At 42.1% G+C, this 24893-nt stretch overlaps 1 protein-coding gene across 1 annotated transcript; it reads right to left on the bottom strand.

Moving 5' to 3' along the window:
* Positions 1–487: 487 nt before the first annotated feature.
* Positions 488–22638, bottom strand: SLC5A12 (solute carrier family 5 member 12). The gene is made up of 15 exons (XM_083598775.1): positions 21997–22638; positions 19557–19622; positions 16454–16505; positions 15775–15842; positions 14604–14758; positions 13436–13576; positions 12654–12783; positions 11891–11979; positions 10610–10722; positions 7814–7881; positions 6489–6575; positions 4877–5052; positions 4305–4408; positions 2743–2873; positions 488–1127 (listed from the first exon to the last, which is right to left on the bottom strand). Exons 1-15 carry the CDS (start codon positions 22351–22353, stop codon positions 963–965), a joined length of 1902 nt encoding a protein of 633 aa, XP_083454901.1. The 5' UTR covers positions 22354–22638; the 3' UTR covers positions 488–962.
* Between the last annotated feature and the right edge of the window lie 2255 nt (positions 22639–24893).

The following is a 24893-nucleotide window of genomic DNA, read 5'->3' as shown; positions in this document are numbered from 1 at the left end:
CACCAGTTGTGCAATTTGCTCCTGCCCAATGGAGGCTCAGGGCTTCCTTGCACAGGTAGTGTTGGGGTCTGGATCTGGGCACAGACCTAGTATGCACTGCTGCCTTTCCTAATCCAGTTGGTTCCTCCCTCTCTGCATCAGAGACCTGCCAGCTGCTCAGAATCTGGGGCCTAACAAGGGGCCAGAAATATAGAACCATTGTGTCATGTATGGCAGGGTAAATCAGTAAATCAGGGGCATTTCAAAATTTCCCTGCAGAGCTTTGCCACTGCTTTTAGTATTCTCAGTACAACCTCTCACAGCATTACTGAGCATTCACACAGCAGGAGTAATAATAATAATAAATGGGTACATAGAATAATCAGGTCACCCCTTCCCCCCTAAAACAAACAATGTTGCCAAAGAGCTCAGTCATTGAAGATCTTTTCACAGCTTCTCTGATCAGCCACAATGGGAAAATCCATAATGAATTTTAAATCACACCAAATTCTGCAAGTACTTTATTAGGCAACCTGTGGTACTCCAGAGGAAAAACTCTACAATGACACTGTAGTTTGGTCAGGAAATATGCATCTGTAGCATAGTTCATATTTTAGAATTCCATGTTAAGACAAATGGGAGACGAATACCCAAGTTGCACTGGGAAAAAATACAAGGGGATTAAAATAAAAAAAAACTTTTTAAAGAGTTAACTGCATGTTCCATTCTTTCTGAAAAACACACACATGTATATGTCTTTCCATCTTTTCTCTCGCCACATTCACCACCACTGAGTCTTAGAAAAAGTTTCCTTGTTATAAAATGACTTCTGAAAATAAAAATAAATGCACCTTCTAACCCTCTACTAAATTATAATTAAATGCCTCCTCGGCTACTCGTAGTGCCACTGATTTGTTTTCCTAAAGTTTGGACAATTCCATGCCATTCCTATTGTTAGCAGGATGACCTTTTCCCTGTACATCCTAAAAATAAGATTCCGTCTCTATACTTGTATTAGTGTAGGATTTTTCGCTTGGGTTGTAACCAGGTAAGTGACCCAGCATTTCTTTATTGAATCCATTTGCAAAGGCATCATTTGCTTCTGCCTTCTTTCCAAGACCTTTATGCAGATCATCTTCTGATCCCTCCTGAGAAATAATGTAAAAAGAAGAAGAAGGAAGGACAGTTAAGTCAAGAAGTGGATTAGTTTCCATTCCCGCTTGTAATGGCCCCAAATGCATATGAATGTGAGTATACAAGTGCATACCAGAACTTTGCACATTTAAAGTGGATTATTAGGAAGCTAAATAGCTCAGATGGTAGAGTCTGAGACTCTTATGCTCAGTCTCCATGTTGGGCAAAAAGATTCCTGCACTAGATTACCTTCATGCTCCCTTCCAACCCTACAATTCTATGATTCTATAGCACTCTAGAACAACAAATCCACTTAAAACACACATGAGATATTTTTTTTGTGGTTTGGAAAGTAATGGGGAAACGCTCTGGGATGAACAAATGATGAATTTGCAAATTAGGACAAACGCAGGATGAATGGCCATTGTTATGCACACACACACACACACACACAAACACACCATAAACAAATCTGAATGAGCAATGAATAAACAGCTCATCTGGAGGAATCCTTATATGTACAAAAAGGTCATAAACTGTCAGACAAGGATTGGGAAGCTGTAGAGGGAGCAGCTTTGGAAACAGAGAGAGATGTGAGTGAAACCTGGGAGGGTGGCCTGATGCCAGTGAGTTCATTTTCTGGCATATAAATGAACTGGTTGCATTGGCTTTCATATACAGCTACACATTTAAGAACCACAAATAAATATTTGGGATAAAGCTTTTCTAGATATGGATAGTTTTGTATAAGCATGGCTTGTGCCAAAAGTCTTTTTTTGGGGGGAGGGGCGGTATAGATGACATTCACCAACACCTATTTCTAGAAATATAGTTAAAGTAACATGGCTGAAATATTCTATGAATATTGTATATTCCTCGATGACCATATGCATTAGCAATTGCAATTTACAAAAAATAAAATAAAAACAAAAAGCTGCTTAGCTTTTTTGATTATATGTTATTTTAAGTGTTTTATGAGTAACAGATGAGTAACAGGTGGTGTAAATTTATGCTTGTATATGTATCATCATATATGGGCCATTTTTTTTCTAGAAAAAGAGGTGATAGAACTCAGTTCTGATGAGTTCCAGTTGAAAACAAAGCCCTGATCCTATACTGGTTGGAAAACTGATGTTGCTATCCAACAGAATTATAGAACAATATGTCCTTTCCTGTTAACTCTGGAACTATGGGGGTGTTTGAAAATTGTCTCTTCCATCGGCAACCAAATTGCATTAAATACTCAACTGCTACTCTAATGGTGTTTGTTTCAGCAGCAAGCAGCTGACAACGCAATCCTCAATCTAGTATCCTTTCAGAAACCTGCCTCTTAGATATTTCCGTTCGGAAGAGTAGCATACTGGGCCATATTGGCCATATTGCCATGAAATGTGCATTTCAATTAGCACTGGCTCCTGGCTGATTGTGTTAACCAACCCACTGTACAAGTTTCTCATGATGGTGAATTGATCTGCTATAGAGGTGGCATTAAAAATATAAGTTCTGTTATCAGGTTTGGAAGCACATATTATGATAATGCACTCAGCCTAAATTGGCTTGTGGGTTTAATGGAGTCCAGAGTCCAGCAATTGCAGGAAATATGGGAGGCTTATAAGGAAAGAGTCTCACATGAAGTGCTTTGCTGTCATCATGGTCCACTCCACACCAGCACAAGTGTTTGCATTTATGAGACCAGAAGCAAAACAGGTTGCAGACAGGGCGAATTAAGAGTGGCTTGATATCTTCTCCTTTATTTGGACCTTGGCAGAAGAAAGTAAGAGTCAAGCATCTATCAAAACGCTGTTGTTTATTTTGTATAATAATATTCTATGCAAAACATTGATAATATGAAACAAAACATAGATCTATTCTTTTATAACCATGCTGGCTAGTTTAGCACAAAATGAATAGAGTCCATGTTCCCCCAGTTCAACTAGGAATTTGGATTGGGGTGGGGGTTTTTTTGTAATGAACCTTATTTATAGAATTTGCATTCTGCCCTTAAACCTGAAGGTTCCTCTGCTGGTACATAATAATCTGTTAAGCACTTTTGTATTGATCTCTGTGTTTTATCAACTTGTCAGTTTCAACTGCCTGTTTTAGCTTGACCAGCCGTTCTTTGATAATTTGAATTATTGCTGATTTCCAGAAAAAGGCTAACAAAATGCTGGAGAAGAGCTGAGATCCTTATCCCCAACCTGGACCCATGAGATTTTGTAGAGCTGCCACCACATCCACAGCCTAGCAGCCATGGCGGAAGGATGGGCAGGATGTTTGATATCAGCAGCATCAGCAATGACATTGTCTACCTGGCCACCATTTTGCATTATCATATCTTGGAATTTTTAGTACACTATGTGGGTAGGTGGGCGGGTGGGGGAATGGTGGCCATCCCCCTCACACACAAATGGTGGAAAATATTCAGATAAAATTCTGCAAAGTCGCCTTCATTTTCTAGGAGAACAAGAAAATGAAAAATGTCAAAAAAATTCTCACCAAAAAAATGAGTTCTGAGAAATTGAAGCTCAGACTTGAGAACATACAGCTCACTTAAAGGCAAATCACTCATCCTGTGCACTTCAAAGTGCACCCTCGTACCTATGGGACCGCCTCTTCTGGTATGCCCCACAGAGGACCTTACGGTCTGCTAGCAACACCTTGAAGATCCCGGGCCCCAGGGAAATTAGAACGGCCTCGACTAGAGCCAGGGCCTTTTCGGCCATGCCCCAGCCTGGTGGAACGCTCTCCCACAAGAGACCAGGCGGGATTTGACATCTTTCTGCAGGGCCTGCAAGATGGCGCTGTTCCGCCAGGCCTTGGGACAGGATGCAGTTTGACTTTCCTTTGTATAAATCAATCCTGAAGGAGGCCCCAACCCGCTCTCAGGTCCTTGTATGATCAGTGGAAACAGTTGGTCCTGGCAATTATTAACCACTCTCAACTCCACCCTGATAATTGCCAGCTGCCCGGATTTTAACTTGTCTGAATTAATTTTAAGGTGTATTTTAATTAATTGATGTCTGTTTTTATGCTTATTGTGTTGTTTTTATGATGTTAGCCGCTCTGAGCCTGGCCTCGGTCGGGGAGGGCAGGATACAAATAAAATATTATTATAATGGAAAAGCTAGTATCAGTTTTGTAGAAGAAAACAATGTCAGAGTCCGGACCACAAAAACCAGTAAAGAACTGACCTGTAACCAAACTGATCAGAAGCCCCGCAGCAATACATCCAAGACACCCAACAGCACTATAGTAAAGATAGGAGAGAGAATACCACGTCTCTGCCAGATGTGGCCTAGGATGATAAATTTGAGGGACAGTCAATATATATGACCACTTTGAGCAAGAATTGGTTAATTTATCATACCTTCTAATTCCCAGCTCCAGAGAAGAATGACCCCCCGTTGTGCAACACCCACACGCAAGGGCAAAAGACTCAGCAGAAGCCCATGTTTTGCAGAAGTATGGACAATCATTATGGGGCAAAACAAAAAACAAAAACAACCTACCATAATTCATGGGGTGGGAGGTGGGGAGATGATCCAAATAGCCCCATAAAAACTCGATGGCATTTTGTAAATGTCCCCAGTCCAGGATTTTAATATAGCTGGGGATTGAGCTCAACAAAATAGTAGCAAAGGGAAGAGTTTCACTTTCTAATTAAACTATTCTGTAGTCAACCACATTTGCTTAAAAACTACTGCTAATCACAGTTGTCTCCATATTGTAGCTTGGAAGGAGAGCAGCTGAGAGAGAATCTTACCTGATGGGAGATGAGGTAGGGAACATAGTTGGTACAGTCTCTGTATTATTGACAATGCACTCAGCTGTGGAAAGGTATAATGGAAGGGCCTTTGCAGCTGGAGCAGGGTACACAAAAGCTCCAAAGCCAACCCAAAATGCCAAGGTGATTCCAGTAAGGAGACCTCCCAAAGCACCCTTAAATCACAAAAGAAAATTAGACATTCAGAGTATTATTGGAGAGTCACAGGGTAAAGTGCTTGCCAGCATTACCAGCTGGAAAAGGGGTTGCTCATCTCTGGAGCACATTTTCAGTGTCGTCTCCATATCACAGTGGGGAATAGACCAAATCCTAAACCCTCCATGGGTCATGGATGATATCAAATAACCCAAATTCAAAGGAAAGAATTGGGAGTACCCTCTAATTGCACTTCCAGTTCTTTCCTTTTTCCTTTGTGGCTCAGCTTGAACTTGGGCTAGGCTGCAAAAGAAGATGCCTACCCAAAGTGGGGCATGCAATCCTATACTTTTACCAGGAATTGGCTGCATTGGAAGCTCACAATCAGGAACTTACAAACATAGCTGACTCCTGCAGGCCTTACTGTCAGCACAGATGAACAGATCAGTGCTGCCAGCAAGCCCTGCTTGGGCAGGGACTGGCTGCACTAGGGAGTTCCTGAAATCCCCAGTGCAGCTGATCACAGCAGGGCTTGTTATCAATGTCAATCAGCTGATCAGCAATAACAGCAAGCCCTGCTTTCAAAGAAGAAGTGGGATTGCATTTGAAGGCTCCCTATTGTTCCTACCCCACATGGGACACAGTTTCGTGTGGCTTGGGGAATACAGCCAGATTAGGTCCCCAACTAGTGCTAATATGAGCCACAGGCTAGATGGTCCCCCACAGCTAACATATAGGATGTACTACAACCCTTAACCATACAGAATTACCCCTCTCAGTGGTCTGCTTGGTGAAATGATGTGTTTATGGGGCAAACTAAATGAGAACCAGGTTATCGTATGTTTTTCATATGCAGTGTGATGCAGTTTGCTAGGTTTTGCACCAGCACAAAAACCAGTAATAACAGCAGGCCAATCAGTCAGGGTTACTCAAAAACCAGCTCCACCAGGATTTTCCTCTCCTTCCTCTCCAGAAACAGCCGCTCCACCAGGATGCAGCGAGTATTAGTAAGGAAGCAGCTCTGCTGCAAATCCAGCTCCATCCGGCTGCTCCTTCCATCATCTATCACCCAGCAGCAGGCATTCCGTCAGGTTGCAGCACAGAGAGAAATGGAAAGTAATGCCACAGATAGACCAACTTTTGGCTCCTCCTCACTTTCATCTGATTCTAATCCAGCTGGTCACTGTAAGAACTTTGAGACTAAGGTCTAATGCCTAAATTTGCCTCTTCTTTTCCTGCCTCTTCCCTCTCAATCCCTTTTCCATTTTGTGTTTTATGTCTTTTAGATTGCCAACCTGAGGGCACAAACTATGTCATGACTGATTGCTGTAAGATGCCCTGGGAGAGTTTTCACTGAAGAGTGCAGTAAAAATTGCTTTAATTGGTTGATTGATTGGCAAGAACAAATACTGTAAGTGAAATGAGCTGTCTTGAAAATGTGATTCTTATTACTTACTTTCCAGTTGGTACAGGGGAAAATGATCCCTAGTGTAAATAATCCCAGCATAGGTCCCCCGCACATCCCATGAATGCTAAGTGAAGCCTGTTGAAAGGAAGCACGGGAGAAGCTTTAGAAAGCTATTTATTGACATCAAGTGTCTCTGCAGCATCCTTCTATAATAGTTCTTTCAATTTCTTATCTCAGAGAACATGCTTTTTCTATTTCTTCTTTGTGTACCATTTCTTGACAGAGTTAAAAAATAAATAAATCTGTATTCAAGTTTAAAGAAAGGAGTTCTTATATTTCCTCCATAAATAGTAAGGTATAGAAGGGGAATTAGCCTTTTGAACCAATACATTATGGCAGCGCATTCCACCCTCAACTAAATAGGTGCCCCTAATGTATTCTTGAGATAAGAATCAGTGTGGATGGGTGGAAAAGGAGTGTGTGTGGCTTTGGCCCCACCCACTAGTCCTGCAGCCCCAAGAAAGAATGCGGCCTTTATGCTGAAAGATATTCTCCACCTGTAGCTCTCCAGATGTTGTGGAACTACAACTCCTATCATCCCTAACTGGTTGAAGCTGATGGGTGTTGAAGCCCAGCAATATAGGTCAGCCACCCTTAATCTAAAACAAAGGAAGCATGATTTCTCCCTCCCCTTCATATGCAACGTTTAATCAATAGATCAAAATTTAATAAATCACATGCAATAATTTAATCAATTATATCATTAAGCAACTAATAATTTCCTTAATTGGCAAGCAGTTCTAACAGCATGTTCCTCAAGACCCAGACACATGCCTGAAAGCATGTAAAAATAATCTTTCTGGATATCCCCTGTGCATTGAGGAGGCCCTGTGATGGACATGAGGGAGAGCGCCCCCCATGGTCTAACTTGCAATGCCAATAGTTTGCTTGTTCAAGTGCAGACCCTACAAGTTGAAACAATACTGGAAAATCCAGCCCGTTGTTACACACGAGGGTTCCTGGACTGGGTATTTGCTCTTATCTCCAAGGATCCCATTTTGTTTCAACATATTCAGACTAAGAAAAAGACTGGATCTTAGTTTTGACCAAATAGAAGAGTGATATTTCATCCTGCTTATCCACACAAGGAAAAGAATTAATGCAGAAAAGAATGTGGGCAGGCGTTCCTAGTAGCAGCAGACCCATGGGTATGTGGAGCTCCCTTTGGGCTGGAGCTCTCTGGTTTCTCCTGTGGCCAGACAAACTTTGTGTACTAAAGGTGCTGGATTGTCACTTCTCATGGGAGAGAACACAAATTCCTGATACACGCAGGGGCTCCAGTTCATACCAACCATCTTAAAATCTGTAGTTACCTGCACAACAGGACCCATGAATGATGCTGCTACTGCCATGGAAGTACATATCACTCCAAATACTATGCCTGAAAAAGAGTTGTCCACCATCATCAGCTAGGGCCTCGAACATTTAGATGCACTCTTGTGAGATTTTTAACCCGTGAAAGATCTCCATGATTCTGAACCTGTGTTCTGCAATCTGATATATGCCCATTTGGGGGTCTATTCATTCGATTACTCTGCTTACTGGTGTCAGTACCGAAGGATGCCCTTTGCTTGGAATTCTCTTCCAGACAAGTCATCTATGACATTTTTAGAACATGGGGAATAAAAACCTTCAAACTTCAATTATTCATAGTTAGAAGCCAACACGGTTAATTCTGCAGCTTAATTCTGAGTGTGTATAAACGTTCTTATCCTCATCTTTATAGAAAAAGATAATCTGTATTCTTCTTAAAGCTCTTAACACCTCACAGTGTCAATAACATCTGTATGGAAAGCTGAAGCTTAATGTGAACAAAACCACATCCTATCGAATTCAGAGACTTTTGAGTAGCTCTTTGACTGTGTGACAGATTTTTCATGGTATTAATTTCAGCTCAACACAGTGCAGTGCTGAAAACTGCTGTGCATGATACCTCAGTAGATCAAGGACGGGCCCTCTAGATGCTGCTGGGCAATAACTTCCACCATCCTTGACTATTAGCCAGGCTGTCTGGAGCTGATGGAAACATGGCTCTGACAACACCTAGGGGGTCCCAGTCAGATGCAATAGATGAAGGTACCTCTGAGCTGCTTATAGAACACAAACAGATCATTAGTTTGTACAGCTCAGGACCTTCTATTCCTACTTAACAATGCCTCTCCAAGATCTTCCCAAGGGTACAGTTGGAAATATTTTTGATTGGACATGATAGGGATAGAAACCCAGACCTTCTAAATACAAAGGATGAGCTATGCCATCAAGTTGTGGTTCCTTTCATCTGCTGCTTTGACATAAGCAGCACGGACACCATGTAGCAGTGGAGCACAAATCATTAAATGTACCATGGGATAAAAAGTTCAGCCATCTTATTAGCCTAATCTTATGTTGCACTGGCATCAGGCCAGACATTTACTTATTTTTTAATTTGGTCTATTGGGTTTGCTTCTTTGCTTGTTTCAGTTCACTTTCAAGGCCGGCCAATTAAGTCATGTGTAAATTAATTAACTTTTGCAAATGAGAAATGGGTCCCGGCTCCCCCTGGTCAAGAATATAAGAGCATAAGAAGAGCCTCCCGGATCAGGTACAGCATCCTGTTCTCACAGTAACCAGGTACCTCTAGGAAACCTGCAGGCAGGATTTGAGCACAAGAGCATTCTCACTCCCTATGGTTTCCAGCAACTGGTATTCAGAAGCATTGCTTCCTCCAACTATGGAGGCATAACCATCATGGCTAGTTGCCATTGATAGCTCTCTTCTCCATGAATTTGTCTAATCCTCTTTTAAAGTCATCTAGGTTGGTAACCATACTTGCCTCCTGTGGGAGTGAGTGCCATAGTTTATGCACTGTGCAAGGAAGTACTTTCTTTTATCTGCCCTGAGCATTCAGCTTCATTGGATGTTCTTGAGTTGTAGTGTTTTCTCTATCCGCTTTCCACATGCCATGCATAATTTTATAAACTTCTATCAATGTTGCTTCTTATTCAACTTTCTTCTAACCAGGGTTTCCCAAACATGGGTCTCCAGCTGTTTTTGGACTACAGTTCCCACAATCCCTGACCACTAGTCCTGCTAGCTAGGGATGATGGGAGTTGTAATCCAAAAACAGCTGAAGACCCAAGTTTGGGAAAGCCTGCTCTATGCTAAATGGTCCCAAACACTGCAGCCTTTCTTCATAGAAGAATGCCTCCATCTCCAATATAATTTTAGTCATCCTTTTCTGAACCTTTGCCAACTCTACAATATCCTTTTTGAGGTGAGGCAACCAGAATTGTGCACAGTATTCCAAATGTGGTCACACCATGGATTTGTATAATGGCATTATGATATTGGTAGTTTTATTTTCAGTTCTTCTCTTAATGGTGTTTAGCATGGAATTTGCCTTTTTCACAGCTGCTGCCCCCTGGGTCAACCTCTTCACTGAGCTATCTACTATAACCCCAAGGTCTTGTTCCTGGTCCATCAGTCAAGTTGGTCTATGTAAACAAAATCAGAGCTAGATGGGCCAATGGTCTGACTAGGTATGCTATGTTCTTAACACTTCACTCCAAAATAATAAAAAATAGTTTGCATGGTTACTGGTACAGCAACTTCTCAGGGAATATGACTCCAAAACTATTATCAATAAAAATCAACTCAAGGACAATAGAGGTTAAATGGCCAAATATCCATTAAGTGATGACATCATATTTTGCATATAACTATCCATGGGCAGTAAACCCCATTCCAGTATCATGCATCATGCAGTAACAAGCATGTGAGATGGAAAGTGGGAACCTGTTTATTGGCCCTCTCCCACTGATGCTCCACTCCCACCTTCCATACACTGGGGAGAAGGTCTGTGGAAGGGAGCCTGTTCTGTGCCCATATGCTCCCTAGCACTTAATGCCTGAACAGGGCTATAATATACAAGGAAAATGATCAGACAGGCAAATTAACAGTCACCTTAATGGTAATATTAAGGAGTTCAAAAAGAATGCAGGATTTGTAATATATTGGAATCGTGCAAATGACCTGCTAATTTTAGTAAGAGGAGCGCTTTGCCCAATAGATCTAGTAGCATATTTGTGGCCTTACAGTTCAGAAGAATCAAATCCATTTACTGTACCTACATAAGCCTTTGCTGACCCAAGTGCTCGTACGTTCAGAGAGGTTTGGTAAGCAGTGCTTGACAAAATCTTCAAATGTGACAGTTGCCAGAGCATTTATACTTGCAGCCACAGTGCTGTGAAAGTGAAAACACACATTGTGAGGACTTCGGCTGCATCACAACCACAAAAGAACATAAGAAGAGCCTGCTGGGTCAGGCCAATGGCCCCTCCAGTCCAACATCCTGTTTTCACAGTGGCCAATCAGATGCCTATGTGAAGCCTGAAAGCAGGAGCTGAGCACAACAGCACTTTTCCCACTTGTGATTCTGCCATTCAGAGGCACACTGCCTCAGACAATGAACATATAACATGGATATTGTGGTTAGTAGCCACTGATGGCCTCGTTGAATTTCTCTAACCCTCTTTCAAAGCCATCCAAGTTGATGACCATCACTACTTCCTGTGGGAGCAAATTTAGCTACAGGTCCCAGAGTGGGTTGCACTGCTGTGAAGTACGCTGGTTTGGATATTAACAATCCTGAGTGCTGATTCACACAACTCTAAAAACTAGGAATGTCTGTGTGAGAGGAGAACTCAATATGCAGGTTGCGATTTTACAAAACCGCTTGAAAGCCTTTTTAGTGGTATGATAAGATGTCATTCTACATGAAACAGAATGGGGAGCAGCAACACAATCACTTCACCATGATTTCCCCCCCACACACACACCTAAAAATAAAAAATACATCAACTCAGAGGGCACAAGGTTAACTACTCCAATCTACCCCCACCTCCCCTGCCAGCCTATTCAGACAGGTACCTTTTGTCTCCAGCTCTTGTCTGATTTTTACTCTTCACAAACACCTGACTGACACAGTATCTTCCACCAGAAAGACAGGGAAGTAGGAGTGACATATTTTCCCATTGCCAGCTTAACTTTTGTGCATGCTCATCTATGTTTCCTGACACCGGAGGTTCTTTGAACATGAAAATCACTGTTTGATAATTTGGTACCTAAGAGAGCATATTGAGGTTTTCTGATAGGATGAGAAAAATATGTGGAAATCTGCTTGCCAGAGCACATGACAAGCTCTGTGCTGGATTGCATACGAAAAGACAAAGCACTGCAGCATTTCATTGCAGAGATGGAGTTGGCAGAGTGAGAGAAATGATGCAGCAGATTCGAGAGCAGCAGCCCCACCAACACTAAACCCCTGTGCGATGCTCTGCTTGGTTTGCCTCCATTAAAACCGAGTGCAGCAGACAAAATGTGAGTAGAGGCAACCCAGTTAAAACACAGACCTTAATGTTCCACTGAAGGCACATGCAACAAATAATCCTGGTAGTCCAGGGGTTGTGGAAAAGATGATCATAACAAAATACGGCATTAGCTGGATGGCAGAAAAGAAAGGAAGGAAGGTTAGGAAAGTTTATTCATTCCTCTATGGTACAAAAAGCTGTTCTGTGGGGACCCTACAAAGTAGAGTCTGTCAATGTTGATTGTTATTTAATGTTGTCCCCCCCCCCCAAGTTTATAGTGGTTCTTGTTTTTATCTATATTATTTATTAAATTTCTAAGACGCCCTTCATCTGAAGATCACAGGGTGGTTTTCCATATTAAATATAATGTGAGGTGAGGTGATGCTTAACCAATCCAAAATATCTTTTCAGTGAGGCAATATAACCTGGTACAAAACATTTGATATACACATAACAGTGAAAAACATTACATTACAATGTTTTTAAGCAGAGGGAGCATTGCAAGAGGTTGGACTAGATGACCCTCGGCTTCCCTTCCAACTCTGCAATTCTATAATTCTATTATTCTATCCCATTTTTGGCATCACCCCTCCTAAGAGCCTTCCCGGCATGATGTGTATCTGCCCTCATTTGGCGAGAGTACCACCAAGCCTGACCCTCTAGCAAGATTTAGAAGTGCAGTTTTAGAAGTGCAGCAACGAGTGAATTTCAGTAAGGGAAACAACAAGATTCAGATGTGTATTCTCAGATTCATCCAATATTTAAAATGTCACATTGCATTTACGTATCTGATTGTTTGCTGTACCTGATCAGGTGCTGAAATAAAACCAGCCGTCCAAGGATCACAGGTCTGGAAATGGGAATACATCACCAATCCTGAAAGGACTGCACATGTCAGAATGACCCACAGCCCCAGTAAATTTAGATACAGTGCACTGAAGAGAGAAAAAGAGAAAGGGGTTATATGTCTTAAAAAATAAGTCATTCCTGTTTGCTACTTAAAAGAAAGAAAGAATAAGATGTGTCCAAAAACTATGAGTGCCCCTTTTTCAAAGATTGTGGCAGTCATGTTGGCTGTATGTACATGAGTGGTGTACACTAATTCATAGAAAATATACAAACTCCAGTCTGGTTTCTAACCCAGCTTTGGTCTCCTTGGTGGATGACTTGTGCTGGAAAATGGATGAAGAGAGTGAAACCCTCTTGGTTTTCCTGGACCTCTCAGTGGCTTTTGTTAACATTGACCATGGCATGCTTTTGAATGACTGACTGGGCTGCACTTAGGAGACACCCGTGATACAAGGGGCCCAGTGCTTCCTGGGTCACAGTGAGTGGTATTGAGAGACTTCTGTTCTATCCCATGGCCTTTAGACTATAGGATGCCTCGATGTTCCATTCTGTTAACAACAATAAAGATCCCTTGGCCATCTTGTACAGTAAATAAGATGAGTGCGCCCCCTCCACCCTCATACGTTTTCTTAGAAATTTGTAGAAATAGTTGTGCATGCTTCTCCGCATAAATGGGCAGTTGCCTGTATGTCTCTTTAGTTATGTTCTAGTTTGGAACTAAATTTAATGCTTACTTACGCCTTGGCATGCTTTTCGGTTTTGCAGGAAATGCATCTTTGCATTGTGGACTGATTGACTCCATAGATTCCTAACCAGGTAAATGTCCCTCCTATGGCAATTGTCCAAAAGGTATGTCTTCTCAGGGGATCAACATCAAAACTACATAAATGAGACACAATGGTGATAACTCATTTAGCCTCCACACGTCACACCTTAAGTTAGTTTAGGATGCTGCAATCCTGGAGACAGTTTGAATACTTAGATCCCTTTTACTTAAACTGGGTTGAAAAAACAAAAATAAAAAATTTCCTTCCAGTAGCACCTTAAAGACCAACGGTTGGTCTTTAAGGTGCTACTGGAAGGAATTTTTTTTTGTTTGTTTTGACTATGGCAGACCAACACGGCTACCTATCTGTAACTGGGTTGAAGAAGCATCACTATATCTAGGAATACAGCAGCGAGGTCTCTGTAAATCCACATACACAATCCCTTCCTTGATTATTATTATTTGAGGGAGGGACCTCAATATGAATTCAAATATGAATTGACTCAACATTTAAACAACATTTTCCCAGCTATAATACCTCAAATTATTAATGGAAAAGAAATACACATCTCCACAATGAAACAGACAACGAGCTGGATCCTGACTTAAGGCAGTATCGAATTAGCATGTCTCATAAGGATTTCTGCTTGTGAAATGGGATTTCCCCCCATTTCTCTGTGTGAACCCTGTGCTCTCCCCAAAACTCCTCTGGGGGATGGGCTGGGGAGAGCTCCCAGGACACATTTAGGAGGGGGGAGAAGGGGAAGTCTTGTTGTGCAAGTGGAAATCCTTGTGCTGAAGTTTTAATAATTTAAATATGAGTTTTAGTGCGGCCGACCCTGTTCTATGGACCAGCATTCATTTCAAGATATGACAGGACCACACTATCTGCAGTTTCCGGAAATGATTGAATGCCATCAGTTCATTTTTTGTTATTTTCTGTGCCATTTTTAACTTTTTAAAGCTGTTTTTATTATCCAAGGTAATCCACAACACTCCTCAGTGCCTTTCAGTATCCAGTCTGTCCATACACAGTAGACAATGATAGACCCATCCTTGCTGGCCACTTTTAACAATACTGTTATTGACAAAGGAACAAACACGTCCATAGATCTGAGTATGAGAACCCATTCTGCTTACTCAAATATAGTGAGGCGTGAGCCATTCTGGGCATCTTCCCAAATGTTTGTGAGGCCCCCATTCGTAATAGTTCCTTGAACCAATACTGTTACGAACCCAATCACCATAACAATCAGTTGAAAGGCATCTGTCCAGACGACCGCTTTTAATCCTCCCTAAGACAAAGACAGAGAAACTATATGTACTTTGTGTTTATTACAGGAAGAAGCCCAATCAAAGTTCAGACCTTAGCAAGATCTTGTCATGTTGAAAACCAATTTAGGGAGGAAAGAGAGGGAGGAAAGAATGCAATTAGTGCGGTACTGAATTCTCAAGAGGCTCTGCTATTTGCTGCAAAAGTTACCATTTCAGGAAGGTTTAAAAAATGTGTCTTTGTGATTTTCACACCTTTTCATAACATTCTGTTCAGCTAGTCAACTAGCAGGACACACTTGTTCAAGTCTATTCAGAAATAAGTCCTATTTTGTTCCATCAGACTTACTCCAAGGTAAGGGCTCTAGAGAATTGCTACCTATGTGCAACTGCGTAAGACAGGGGTGCATAACCTGTGGTCTGCTAGATGTTTTTGAGCTGCAATTCCCATCATCCTTGGTCATGCCAGCTATGGCTGAAGGAGTCCAAAAACATTTGAAAGGCCACTCATGTCCTCTTCCCCCAACGTAAGGGTATATGAAAGAATCACCTCCTTTGTATCAGCAACAGCACAATTTTATTCCTATTAACTCAGAAAGATGTGCCACTGTGTTCAGTGAAGCTTAATCCCAGGAAATTGTGATTAGGATTCCATCCTCTGATTATGGGAGAATGTGTATTACTCAATAATAACAATAGCAATAATTTTATTATTTGTACCCCGCCCATCCGACTGGGTTACCCCAGCCACTCTGGGTGGCTTCCAATATATATAAAACATTAAGTCTTCCCTATACAGGGATTGTAGGCTATATTGAAATTTATCACTTACTTGTTTATCTGAACCAAAAGACTTCATCTATGCCCTGATAATTTCACAGAGTATTTTGAAACAAATTATGATGAGAAATTAAAAGTTCTCCTTTACTGTGCACAAAAGCACAGGATCATTTTTTTCTCACTAACATAAATATGAATCCAAATTATAAAATCCTTGTTACATAAGCTTTTTGAGTTGAACTGTATGTCAAGTACATACCAGGGTACAGTAGAAGGTGCAAACAATTCCTGTTGCAAATACTGAGCCCCAAAGATTAAATCCAGTCACTACAAAACCAAAGGAAATAAAATTAGGCAAGGTTCATCTAGGGACACGATGAAATCTAAAATGTATTATTTCAGATAATAAAGAAAGACACAGCTTTTATTGATCTGTTTCCATTACCTCCTTTTACATCCTTTATAAGAGAAGTTCAATTTTATTGTTTCTCTGAATGATGCATACTATTTGCAGAGAATTCCTTACTCTGGTGAACAGACCAAATCTGGTTTAGAAGCTAAATGATGGAGTGTCAGACTGCCTAAGTCTATAGCCTTTCGAGGGACATCAGTTTGTCCTTGTTCACATTACACATGACATTAAGACAGAAGGGTGCAAAGAGAGAAAGTATCAAAGTACATGACATGGTGTTAGATCATTATGCTAAACCGGGACCTTTGCCAAGAGGTGCACATCTCCTCCGGTTACTTTTTAGCAAAAGGAAAACCTAGCAAATAAATAACATGATCCTGCATAGGAAAAGGGTGAGAGATGCCAATGGGAAGGTAACAGGAGCAGACATAGATCTTTTCAGAGCATTTGGTGTTCACATTTCTGCTTTACAGTTCTTGCATTGTGATAATTGGCAAAGCTCTAGCATGCTGGCCTGGACACTCACCTTGATTGAGAGCCAGGGCTGGAGCATAGACGACTACTCCAGTGTAAAGAATCTGCAAAGGATCAGAAAGCATATGAAAAGGGCAAACTGGAATCTTGGCTAAACCAGTTCTAAATAGACAACTGTCCATAGAAAAGAGCCAAGACTGGGCACAGGGATTCTTCGCTGCACCAGATTCTGTGGTTCCATTCATATAAATATATTCACTTTGGCCAGCACTGATGCACATACACAAAGGGGAGCATGTATTCATGCATGCATGTGAATACAGAGATAAGTTATGTAACACAACCTCTCTCACCCTTTTTTATCATCTCAGTTTGTCACATTTCCCAAATTTATATGACTATATCCAGTTGAGTTGCTTGCAGTGCCAGTGATCTAAATTTGCTTCCACCTGAGCAAATGGCTATTCTGCTTATAGCAATGAATATTTACAGCAGTCTGAGCTGCAGTGTTGAGCAGTGACTAAAGTGTCAAATGAGGCCCCAGGAGTTTGGGGCTCAAAATCCCCTTCAACTATGAAACTCATCTGGGCTGGGGACCCATCACTCAGTCTAGCCCACTTCCATAAAGTTGCCCTGAGGGTAAAAGGTGAGAGAGGACCATGCACGCTGAGCTCCTTGCAGGAAAGGTGGGATCAAAAAATGAAGTAAATATTGATCATAATAACACTTAAAAGGATTCAAAGGGATTTGGAAGAAAAGGTTTTGTGGCTCCTTAAAGACTAACTAAGACTGCATTCCTAGCCCACTTACCTGTGAGTAAGGCCCATTGAAAAAAATGGAATTGCTTCTGAGTAGACATGGTTAGGCTTGCACTTCAGATGACCACCTCAGGGTGGTTTATACATATACAATTATTAAAACTATAAAACACAACAACCCATTAAAACCAACATTGAATGCAGACCAAGGCAACAACAGAAAGTGGTCTCTCATTACAAATGGGCAACACTGATCAACTGTCCTCAATTGCCATTGTGGAGAGAGATGTCTTTAGCTAGGGTCAAAAACCATACCATGTAGATGCCAGCCATTTTTCTGGTGTGAGAGAGTCCCATAATCAGAATGCCAATTTGGGAAACATTTGGCCATTACTCCTGGCAACATTCATTGCAAGTTGCTTTTAACTTAAGCCTTCAGAGTATATGTCTTTAAAGAAACATACCTAGGCATACAAAACCACATTTCATTTTTGTGGTATCAGTGATATGAAATAGTATTAAATGCATGAGCAGATGGGGTGGGGGCTGGGGCAGTCCTCACTTGACCTTCCAAAATCTGCTGCTTACTGGACAGGAGAAGGGGGAAGGACAAGGTGGCAGGCAGATCATCATGGTTCAAGCACACCAGTGGATCAAATCCTGCCAATGCATTTCCACTGCACAGACCTCTCTACCATCTTGCCCCCCTCCCTTCTGGTAAATGGAAAATTCCCTATCAGAGCAAATTTGGTGCTTCTTCCAATGTATCTGCACAGCAGCAACCTCCTTGCCAGCTCCCCCTTTCCCCCTGTTAAGAAGTAGTGACTCAGCTGTCAAGTGAGCTCCATTATCCCACTGTGCCATCTGCTACTGATTAAATGATACACATATCCAACATAAGTGTTGTTCAGAGTATACTCATTGAAATCAGTGGACTTCAGTGAGTCTAGTCTCCACTGGGTATCACCCATAGTGTCACACCAGGTAAGTTAGCATCTCGCTCTGAACTGGATTTGACAGTTCTGTAGAATTCTCCAAACAATCACCTAAACGTTTTGTAAGGTGAGCAGTTCATCTAAGTCTCAATGCATTGCTGGTGCTATCTAGTTGCATGGAATTCATTTGGAAGGTGGAATTGTGTTGGGAAACAAGAGAGTTCCCTGAATAGACATCTGTATCTGGTTATCCACTAAGTAAAGTCAATCAGTGGCGTAGCGTGGGTTGTCAGCACCCGGGGCAAGGCAAGTAATTTGCGCCCCCTAACCCGTGGATTTGCGCCCCCTAACCCGTGGATCTGCGCCCCCTAACCCATGGATTTGCCCTAACCCCAGATGTTGCGCCCGGTGCGGCCCGCCCCCGCTGCACCCCCCACGCTACGCCACTGAAGTCAATTAAGCTTTACACTTGCTTTGCAAACTACCTTAGACATCAACAGAGTCCTCCTTCTAAGCTGGCAATTTGTGACCCATGTGATTTGTGAAGATTACTCTTGGATTCCTTCCAGGAAGTAGCTATTATTGCAATGTTAGGGAACATTCTTAGAAGCTGCCATGCAATTCTAAGGAGAAAAGGGAAGGATGTTCTCTTTATAGCACACAATGTGCAAATAATGCCAGATGTTCCCTGCTGTGCTGAAGCAAGCCATACTATTTCTCCTCAGGATGAATCTTAAAACAAATAAAAAGTCATTAGTCTGTCAGGCTCCTGGCATTGAGCTTGCATGAAGCACGGTCTGCTTTTGGACACGAGTGTAGTCTTTGACAACAGTGGAATATTCCACATTCTGGGCAGAAACTCTGAGAGATCTGCCAGAAATTTCCATACAAAATACACTGTGTCCCTGGGAAGAAAGAGCCAGTGGTTCTTTCCTGGCTTGAAGCAGGAAGTTCACTGTTCCTTTGCTCCTGACATGCAACTGGAAAGCTAATGCATCTAAAATACTTTGAGCACCCCAAAGGTGCTACATAAATGCAAAGTAGGATGATCTTGTTGCTCAGTTTCCATCAGTTGATTCCAGTAGGCCCACTCTCTGATTTAGAAAGAGGAAATCTTCTTGCTGTATGCAGAATTCCATGGCAACCCGAGGACAAGGAAGAGTTAGACTCAAATGATGCTTTCTACTAAAAAGAAAACCATTAAACCCCCAGAGAAATAATATTGCAGATATGATCATTTCCAAATAGTAACCTAGGGTCCAGAATTGCAAGAACTTCCCATCCTCATCTAAGATAGAGACACTCTCCATGCACATATGAACATTCTAGGTCACATCCTGTGCCAGCTGTTTCAAAGACAAAAATGGGAAGATGGGCACAAAAGGGCCACACATACCGGATCACCTCCACACTATTTAGAAACCATGACATATACCACTCATTGAAATGTAAAATGTCTTACCGTTTGCACTATATAAATCATGGTTGCAGCCATGCGAACGGGCTTGTTAAACCTTAACTCCAAGTACTATGAGAAATGATGAATAGAGTAAATGCAACTTATGTATTAAATCATATTTGATATTACTCAATAAACAAAATCATATATGAAACAGTACACACATATAAAACAGTGTAATGCATATTTCAATTATGTCAAAGTGTGTTCATTAATCTGAATGGATGTGGACTGCTTCTTTAAAAAAAATCTCTAATGGTGTCTTAAGTGATTTAATGTCCAAATCAACGCAACCAAGGTAGATGTGATATGGGATATGCATGATTAACAGCCCTACATACCAGTTTTAAAGATCAGAGAGACAATATTTAGCCTATTATTTATTTTCTTTCTCCAATCTAAATTCCACAAGAGAGGGAGAATGCATTGCTATTAGCTTTGTAGAATTAAAAAAAGACAGTTATCAATGTTGTATGTGCCTTTTATCTGATGATCACATAAGAACATGGGAAAAGAAAGGCTTTTCTCCCTCTCTTTATATTAAAACGTGACGTGGGACAGACAAAGAAAGCACATCTTGGCAGACCATAGTTAAGTCTTGGAATTTGCCCCCACAATATGTCATACTGGCCACCACTTTAGACAGCTTTAGAAGTAGATTAAGTGAATTCATGGAGGATAAGGGCCATCAGCATCTACTTGTGACAATGGTAATATTGCACCAGCATCAGAGACAGTGTGCTTCTTAATATCTTAATATCCATTGTTGGAAACCACAGGAGGAGAGAGGGCTGTTCTTCTCAGGTTCTGCTGGTGAGCTTCCCATTGGCTTCTGGTTGGCACTGTGAGAACAGGATGCTACGCTAGATTGGTCTTCAGCCTCATCCAGTAGGACTTTACTTATGTTCTTATGGATATCCCAGGTCACATCTAGTTTGGCTTTACAGCAGTTCTGTACCTACATATTTAAACTGTCTTTACCCATCGTGTTGCACCACCTGAGGCAAAACAGGTAGCAATCACCTTCCCCCCAAAGTCTTGCTTATCAGAGTTGTGCATGAGTTCTTGCTGGAACCTGGGAGCCACCGCTGCAGTCACTTCTCCTTGCTTCTCTTGTGGCAGGCAGGTGGGTGTTGCCTGCTGTGGTGCCCGAGAAGTGAGGAGAAGTGCCATGTCTCCTCACTTTTCTATCAGCAGCAACAGGGGCAGGCAGAGCACCGTAGTGACACTGCCTGAGGTGGCTGCCACAGTCTACCTCAGCCAGCCTTGCTACACCCTATATCAAGGATTTGATACTACATATCCATATTTAAGTCTTCCACTGTCTTCCACTGTGGGAGGCAGTGGAAGACAGAAGTGCCTGGCATGCTCTGGTCCATGGGGTCACGAAGAGTCAGACACAACTAAATGACTAAACAACAACAACAATCCATATTTAAGTATGGATACAAGCTGTCAGCTATATCACAACACTCAGCTTCAGAAATGGTACATTTTGTAGATCTATCTATCTCTTTATTCCAAACAACTGGACCTATATAATGTTCATAGCGCAGGAAGTATCAAAAATAGCTGTTCTGAAAGAGAATCATTATTGATCTGGTATCCAGGCAAGGCCTAATTGTGCACATTTTTTATTTTTTTTAAATCTTGTGAATAACCATATCTCATTCTTTCAAGGTTTATAAAACCGTTTCTTTAACGTGCCATATCTTAAGATATTCATTCACTGAAGGATATCCCTTATTCTTTCATTCTACTGTTTTATAGATACAGCCCATAATAAAATTGCCACAACAAACCCTTAATAACCTTTATCAATAAAAAAGGGTTTTCCATCAGAACTAGAAGCCTATTTAAAGTTACCTAAAGCACAGACCTATTTATTGTCATTACAGTGGTACCTCGGGTTACATACGCTTCAGGTTACAGACTTTGCTAACCCAGAAATAGTACCTCGGGTTAAGAACTTTGCTTCAGGATGAGAACAGAAATCGTGCTCCGGCAGTGCGGCGGCAGCGGGAGGCCCCATTAGCTAAAGTGGTGCTTCAGGTTAAGAACAGTTTCAGGTTAAGAACAGACCTCCAGAACAAATTAAGTACTTAACCCGAGGTACCACTGTACTGATTTTGACATACCGCATTAATCTGGACCAGCCACTGCCAATCTGATAGCCTCCTGACAACTCCCACCAACCCCAGACAGAATGGCCAATGGTCCGAGATGATGAGTGTTGCAATCCAGCTACATCTGGAGGGTAGCAGATTGGAGGCAGCTGATGTGGACAGGTTGATACCCTCCATGCTGAGCTTGGCAGGCAATGCAATTTAGGATTAGAATATTTAAAGAATCAGTATTGATGTTGTCACAATGCCTTCAGATTTCCAAATATAATGTCAAGAACCGTTTCTTGACAGAAACAACTTTTGTGAAAAGTGCTTACCTCATAAGTGCTTGTGATGCCAGATCTGTAGAACACAGGTAGGAAAAGTTCTGAAGTACAAATGATGACAAACATATACGCGAGGAAGAACAGAATGAAGGAAGCCCCATGCCGATACACCTCAGCTGGCGTTCCCAGCACAGTCACTGCTGACATGAAACTAGCAGTGAGTGACAGAGCTACTGGTCCACAAGTCATCTGCCTGCCGCCGACTAAGAAGTCATTGGAAGTGGTTTTTTTCCTCTCTGTGATTGCAAAAAAGACTCCTATGCCAGAAGAAATGAGAAAGAGTGCTGCAAAGACCACATAATCCCAGGCGACAAAATTGTTGACCTTCGGAGGGATGAAGGAGGCCATGGTGCTAATGCGTGGAGCTCTAGTCAAATCTGTTTGTCCCTTTGTTCATTTAAGAGACTGAGCCTCCAAACGAGACAAGAAATGCCATCTCCATGATGTGATGATTTTATATTCTTATAATCAAGAGTACAATCCAGGATGCAGCAGAAACTTCAGATTTGGTTCACTCGAGAGTCGCAGGGATTTATTGTACAGACAGGATTAAAGGGACTAACTGATACTTTCCATGCAATTATTACCTGTCTTGTCAAAGAAGTGTTCAAAGCTCTGTGAAATAACGGTTTGAAAGGAGGAATTCAAGGATTCACACCCTTTTTATCTGACAAGCTTTTTTATTTCGGGTTAAACATTACTCAAACAGACTGACTAACATCCAGATTGGTCAGCATTTCACATAATAAATTAGGTGGCCATCAAGCAGTATGTTGAAATTGCTCTGTGTGAGTGTTGTAAGCTTTGTGACAATGTGAGAGCACTCATTGAGTTTAAGACATAGAGATATATGAATCTGGATTTGAGAGTGGCCTGGCACTTGAGCTGCCCTGTCACAAATGGAAGAACTTTTCTTCACAGGAGGGACTCCTATCCAGCTAAGGTACCGTAGCAACTGGCAGAAGGGGGGAAAAGAAGCCAGTGCTGGACCCAATAGCCTGGACTAACTATGCACCCTTTCTAGGGAATGCAGAGGAGAGGGCCATGACAGGTGTCCTGGCTGTAACTGAATGATTAAGGTTTCTGCCAAAATCTTTAATACTCAAATCAGTGTGGTACAAAGGCAAGGCCAAGGGTTAAAAGGAACAGCTTGTGACATGCATGAGCAACACACCTCCCTGCCCTTTGCTTTTAAGGGTGGACACAGGTTTAGTGTGGCAAGTAAAAGAGGCATCTTTGGACTGCGCAGGCAAATGAGCACTCTTCCAGGCAGGCTTGGCCTGAAATGTTTGTACAAGCCAGCACTAGCATCTCTGCTTCCTAGGCGACTGGGAGAAGACATTGCCAGCTCTGAGCCAGGCTTGTCACCTGGTGCCTCCTCTGCAGGTTCAGTCCCACCGACAAGACATGTCAGAAGTGGTTCCTGGGCAGAAGGGGGCTGGACAGAAGCCTCTGGTGGTGTAGGGGTGGGTCGCGTCTCAGAAAATCTACTTCAGGCATAGGCAAACTCAGCCCTCCAGATGTTTTGGGACTACAACTCCCTTCATCCCTAGCTAACAGGACCAGTGGCCCGGATGATGGGAATTGTAGTCTCAAAACATCTGGAGGGCCGAGTTTGCCTATGCTAGATCTACTTGATCTGAGTATTCCCATGGACCAGTTTAGGCCTTTTGCTGTGAGCTACTGTATGTCTAGTAAGTGAAACACAGTTGCATGCACCCTATACAATTACGGCACCCTCATAACACTCTAGCAGTCATGGATTTTCCCCAGAGGATCCTGGCAAGTGAAGTTTAAGATGGCTGAGAGTTGTTAGGAGACCCTTCACAGAGCTACAACTCCCAGCACCTTCAGCAAACTACAGTTCCCTCAATTCTCAGCGGGGGGAGCAATGACTGCTAAAGCGGCATATGAGGGTCTTAAATATATGGAGATGACATGATAAAAATGACAGGCGTCTATTCAGCATGAGACCTGTTGTGATTGCACCTCCTGGTCCTATCCTGTATGCACCTTCAGTACAAGGCCTGAAAGAGTCTGAGCTCCTGCACCTGTATATGTGTGCAGTTAATGTTCCTGTATTTGCATACTCTAGAATAGGCAGAGGTCACAGGAATGGGGAGAGAATGTGCATGCTTTTGTATAGCACATGTGTTGGCCTTTCAGATCGTCTACCAAGCACATGTAACAATGAAGCTAGAGGACATGAGTTTGTGTGAGTCTCTTTTGCCCTCTGCAGGCATTCAGATCAAATGTCTGAACAGGACTATTCTCTCGAACACTTCACAGATGAAAACCGAGATACCCCTGGTCTCACATCAAAGGCCTGAGCCTCCACAATTGCATGTTGCCATCCTGCTATTTCTGAAACAGGGCACGTAAGCAGACTGAGCAGAAACAGCTTGCTTTTGTAAAGTCTAAGAATGCTGCACAGCCTATTTCAGGCATCCCCAAACTCAGCCCTCCAGATCTTTTTGAGACTACAATTCCCATCATCCTTGACCACTGGTCCTGTTAGCTAGGGATGATGGGAGTTGTAGTCCCAAAACATCTGGAGGACCAAGTTTGGGGATGCCTGGCCTATTTCATTGTACAGTCAATCTGGTTGTACTTACTATAGGATAACTGCGTTCAGCAACATTTTACAATCTGGATAGGTGGTTCAGGGATCTGGAAAGGGAAAGGTGTGCTGGGATTTTGTGTGGATTTTGCATGCACACACTTGCAAACTGATGTCATCTATCCGCCCCCCCTGCAAGGGGAGGGAGCTGAACCCTTAAAAAAGGGAAGGTCTAACCAATTCATATGATTTGAAAGAGCCAGAAAACAGGGACTGCCCCTCAAGAAAAACATGTTATGTAACATGCTTCAGCCCTCCACTTGCAACA

This window comes from Podarcis filfolensis (genome assembly GCF_964270895.1).
Source record: "Podarcis filfolensis genome assembly, chromosome: 1".
NCBI lineage: Eukaryota > Metazoa > Chordata > Lepidosauria > Squamata > Lacertidae > Podarcis > Podarcis filfolensis.
This window is presented reverse-complemented; position numbering and strand designations above follow the sequence as displayed.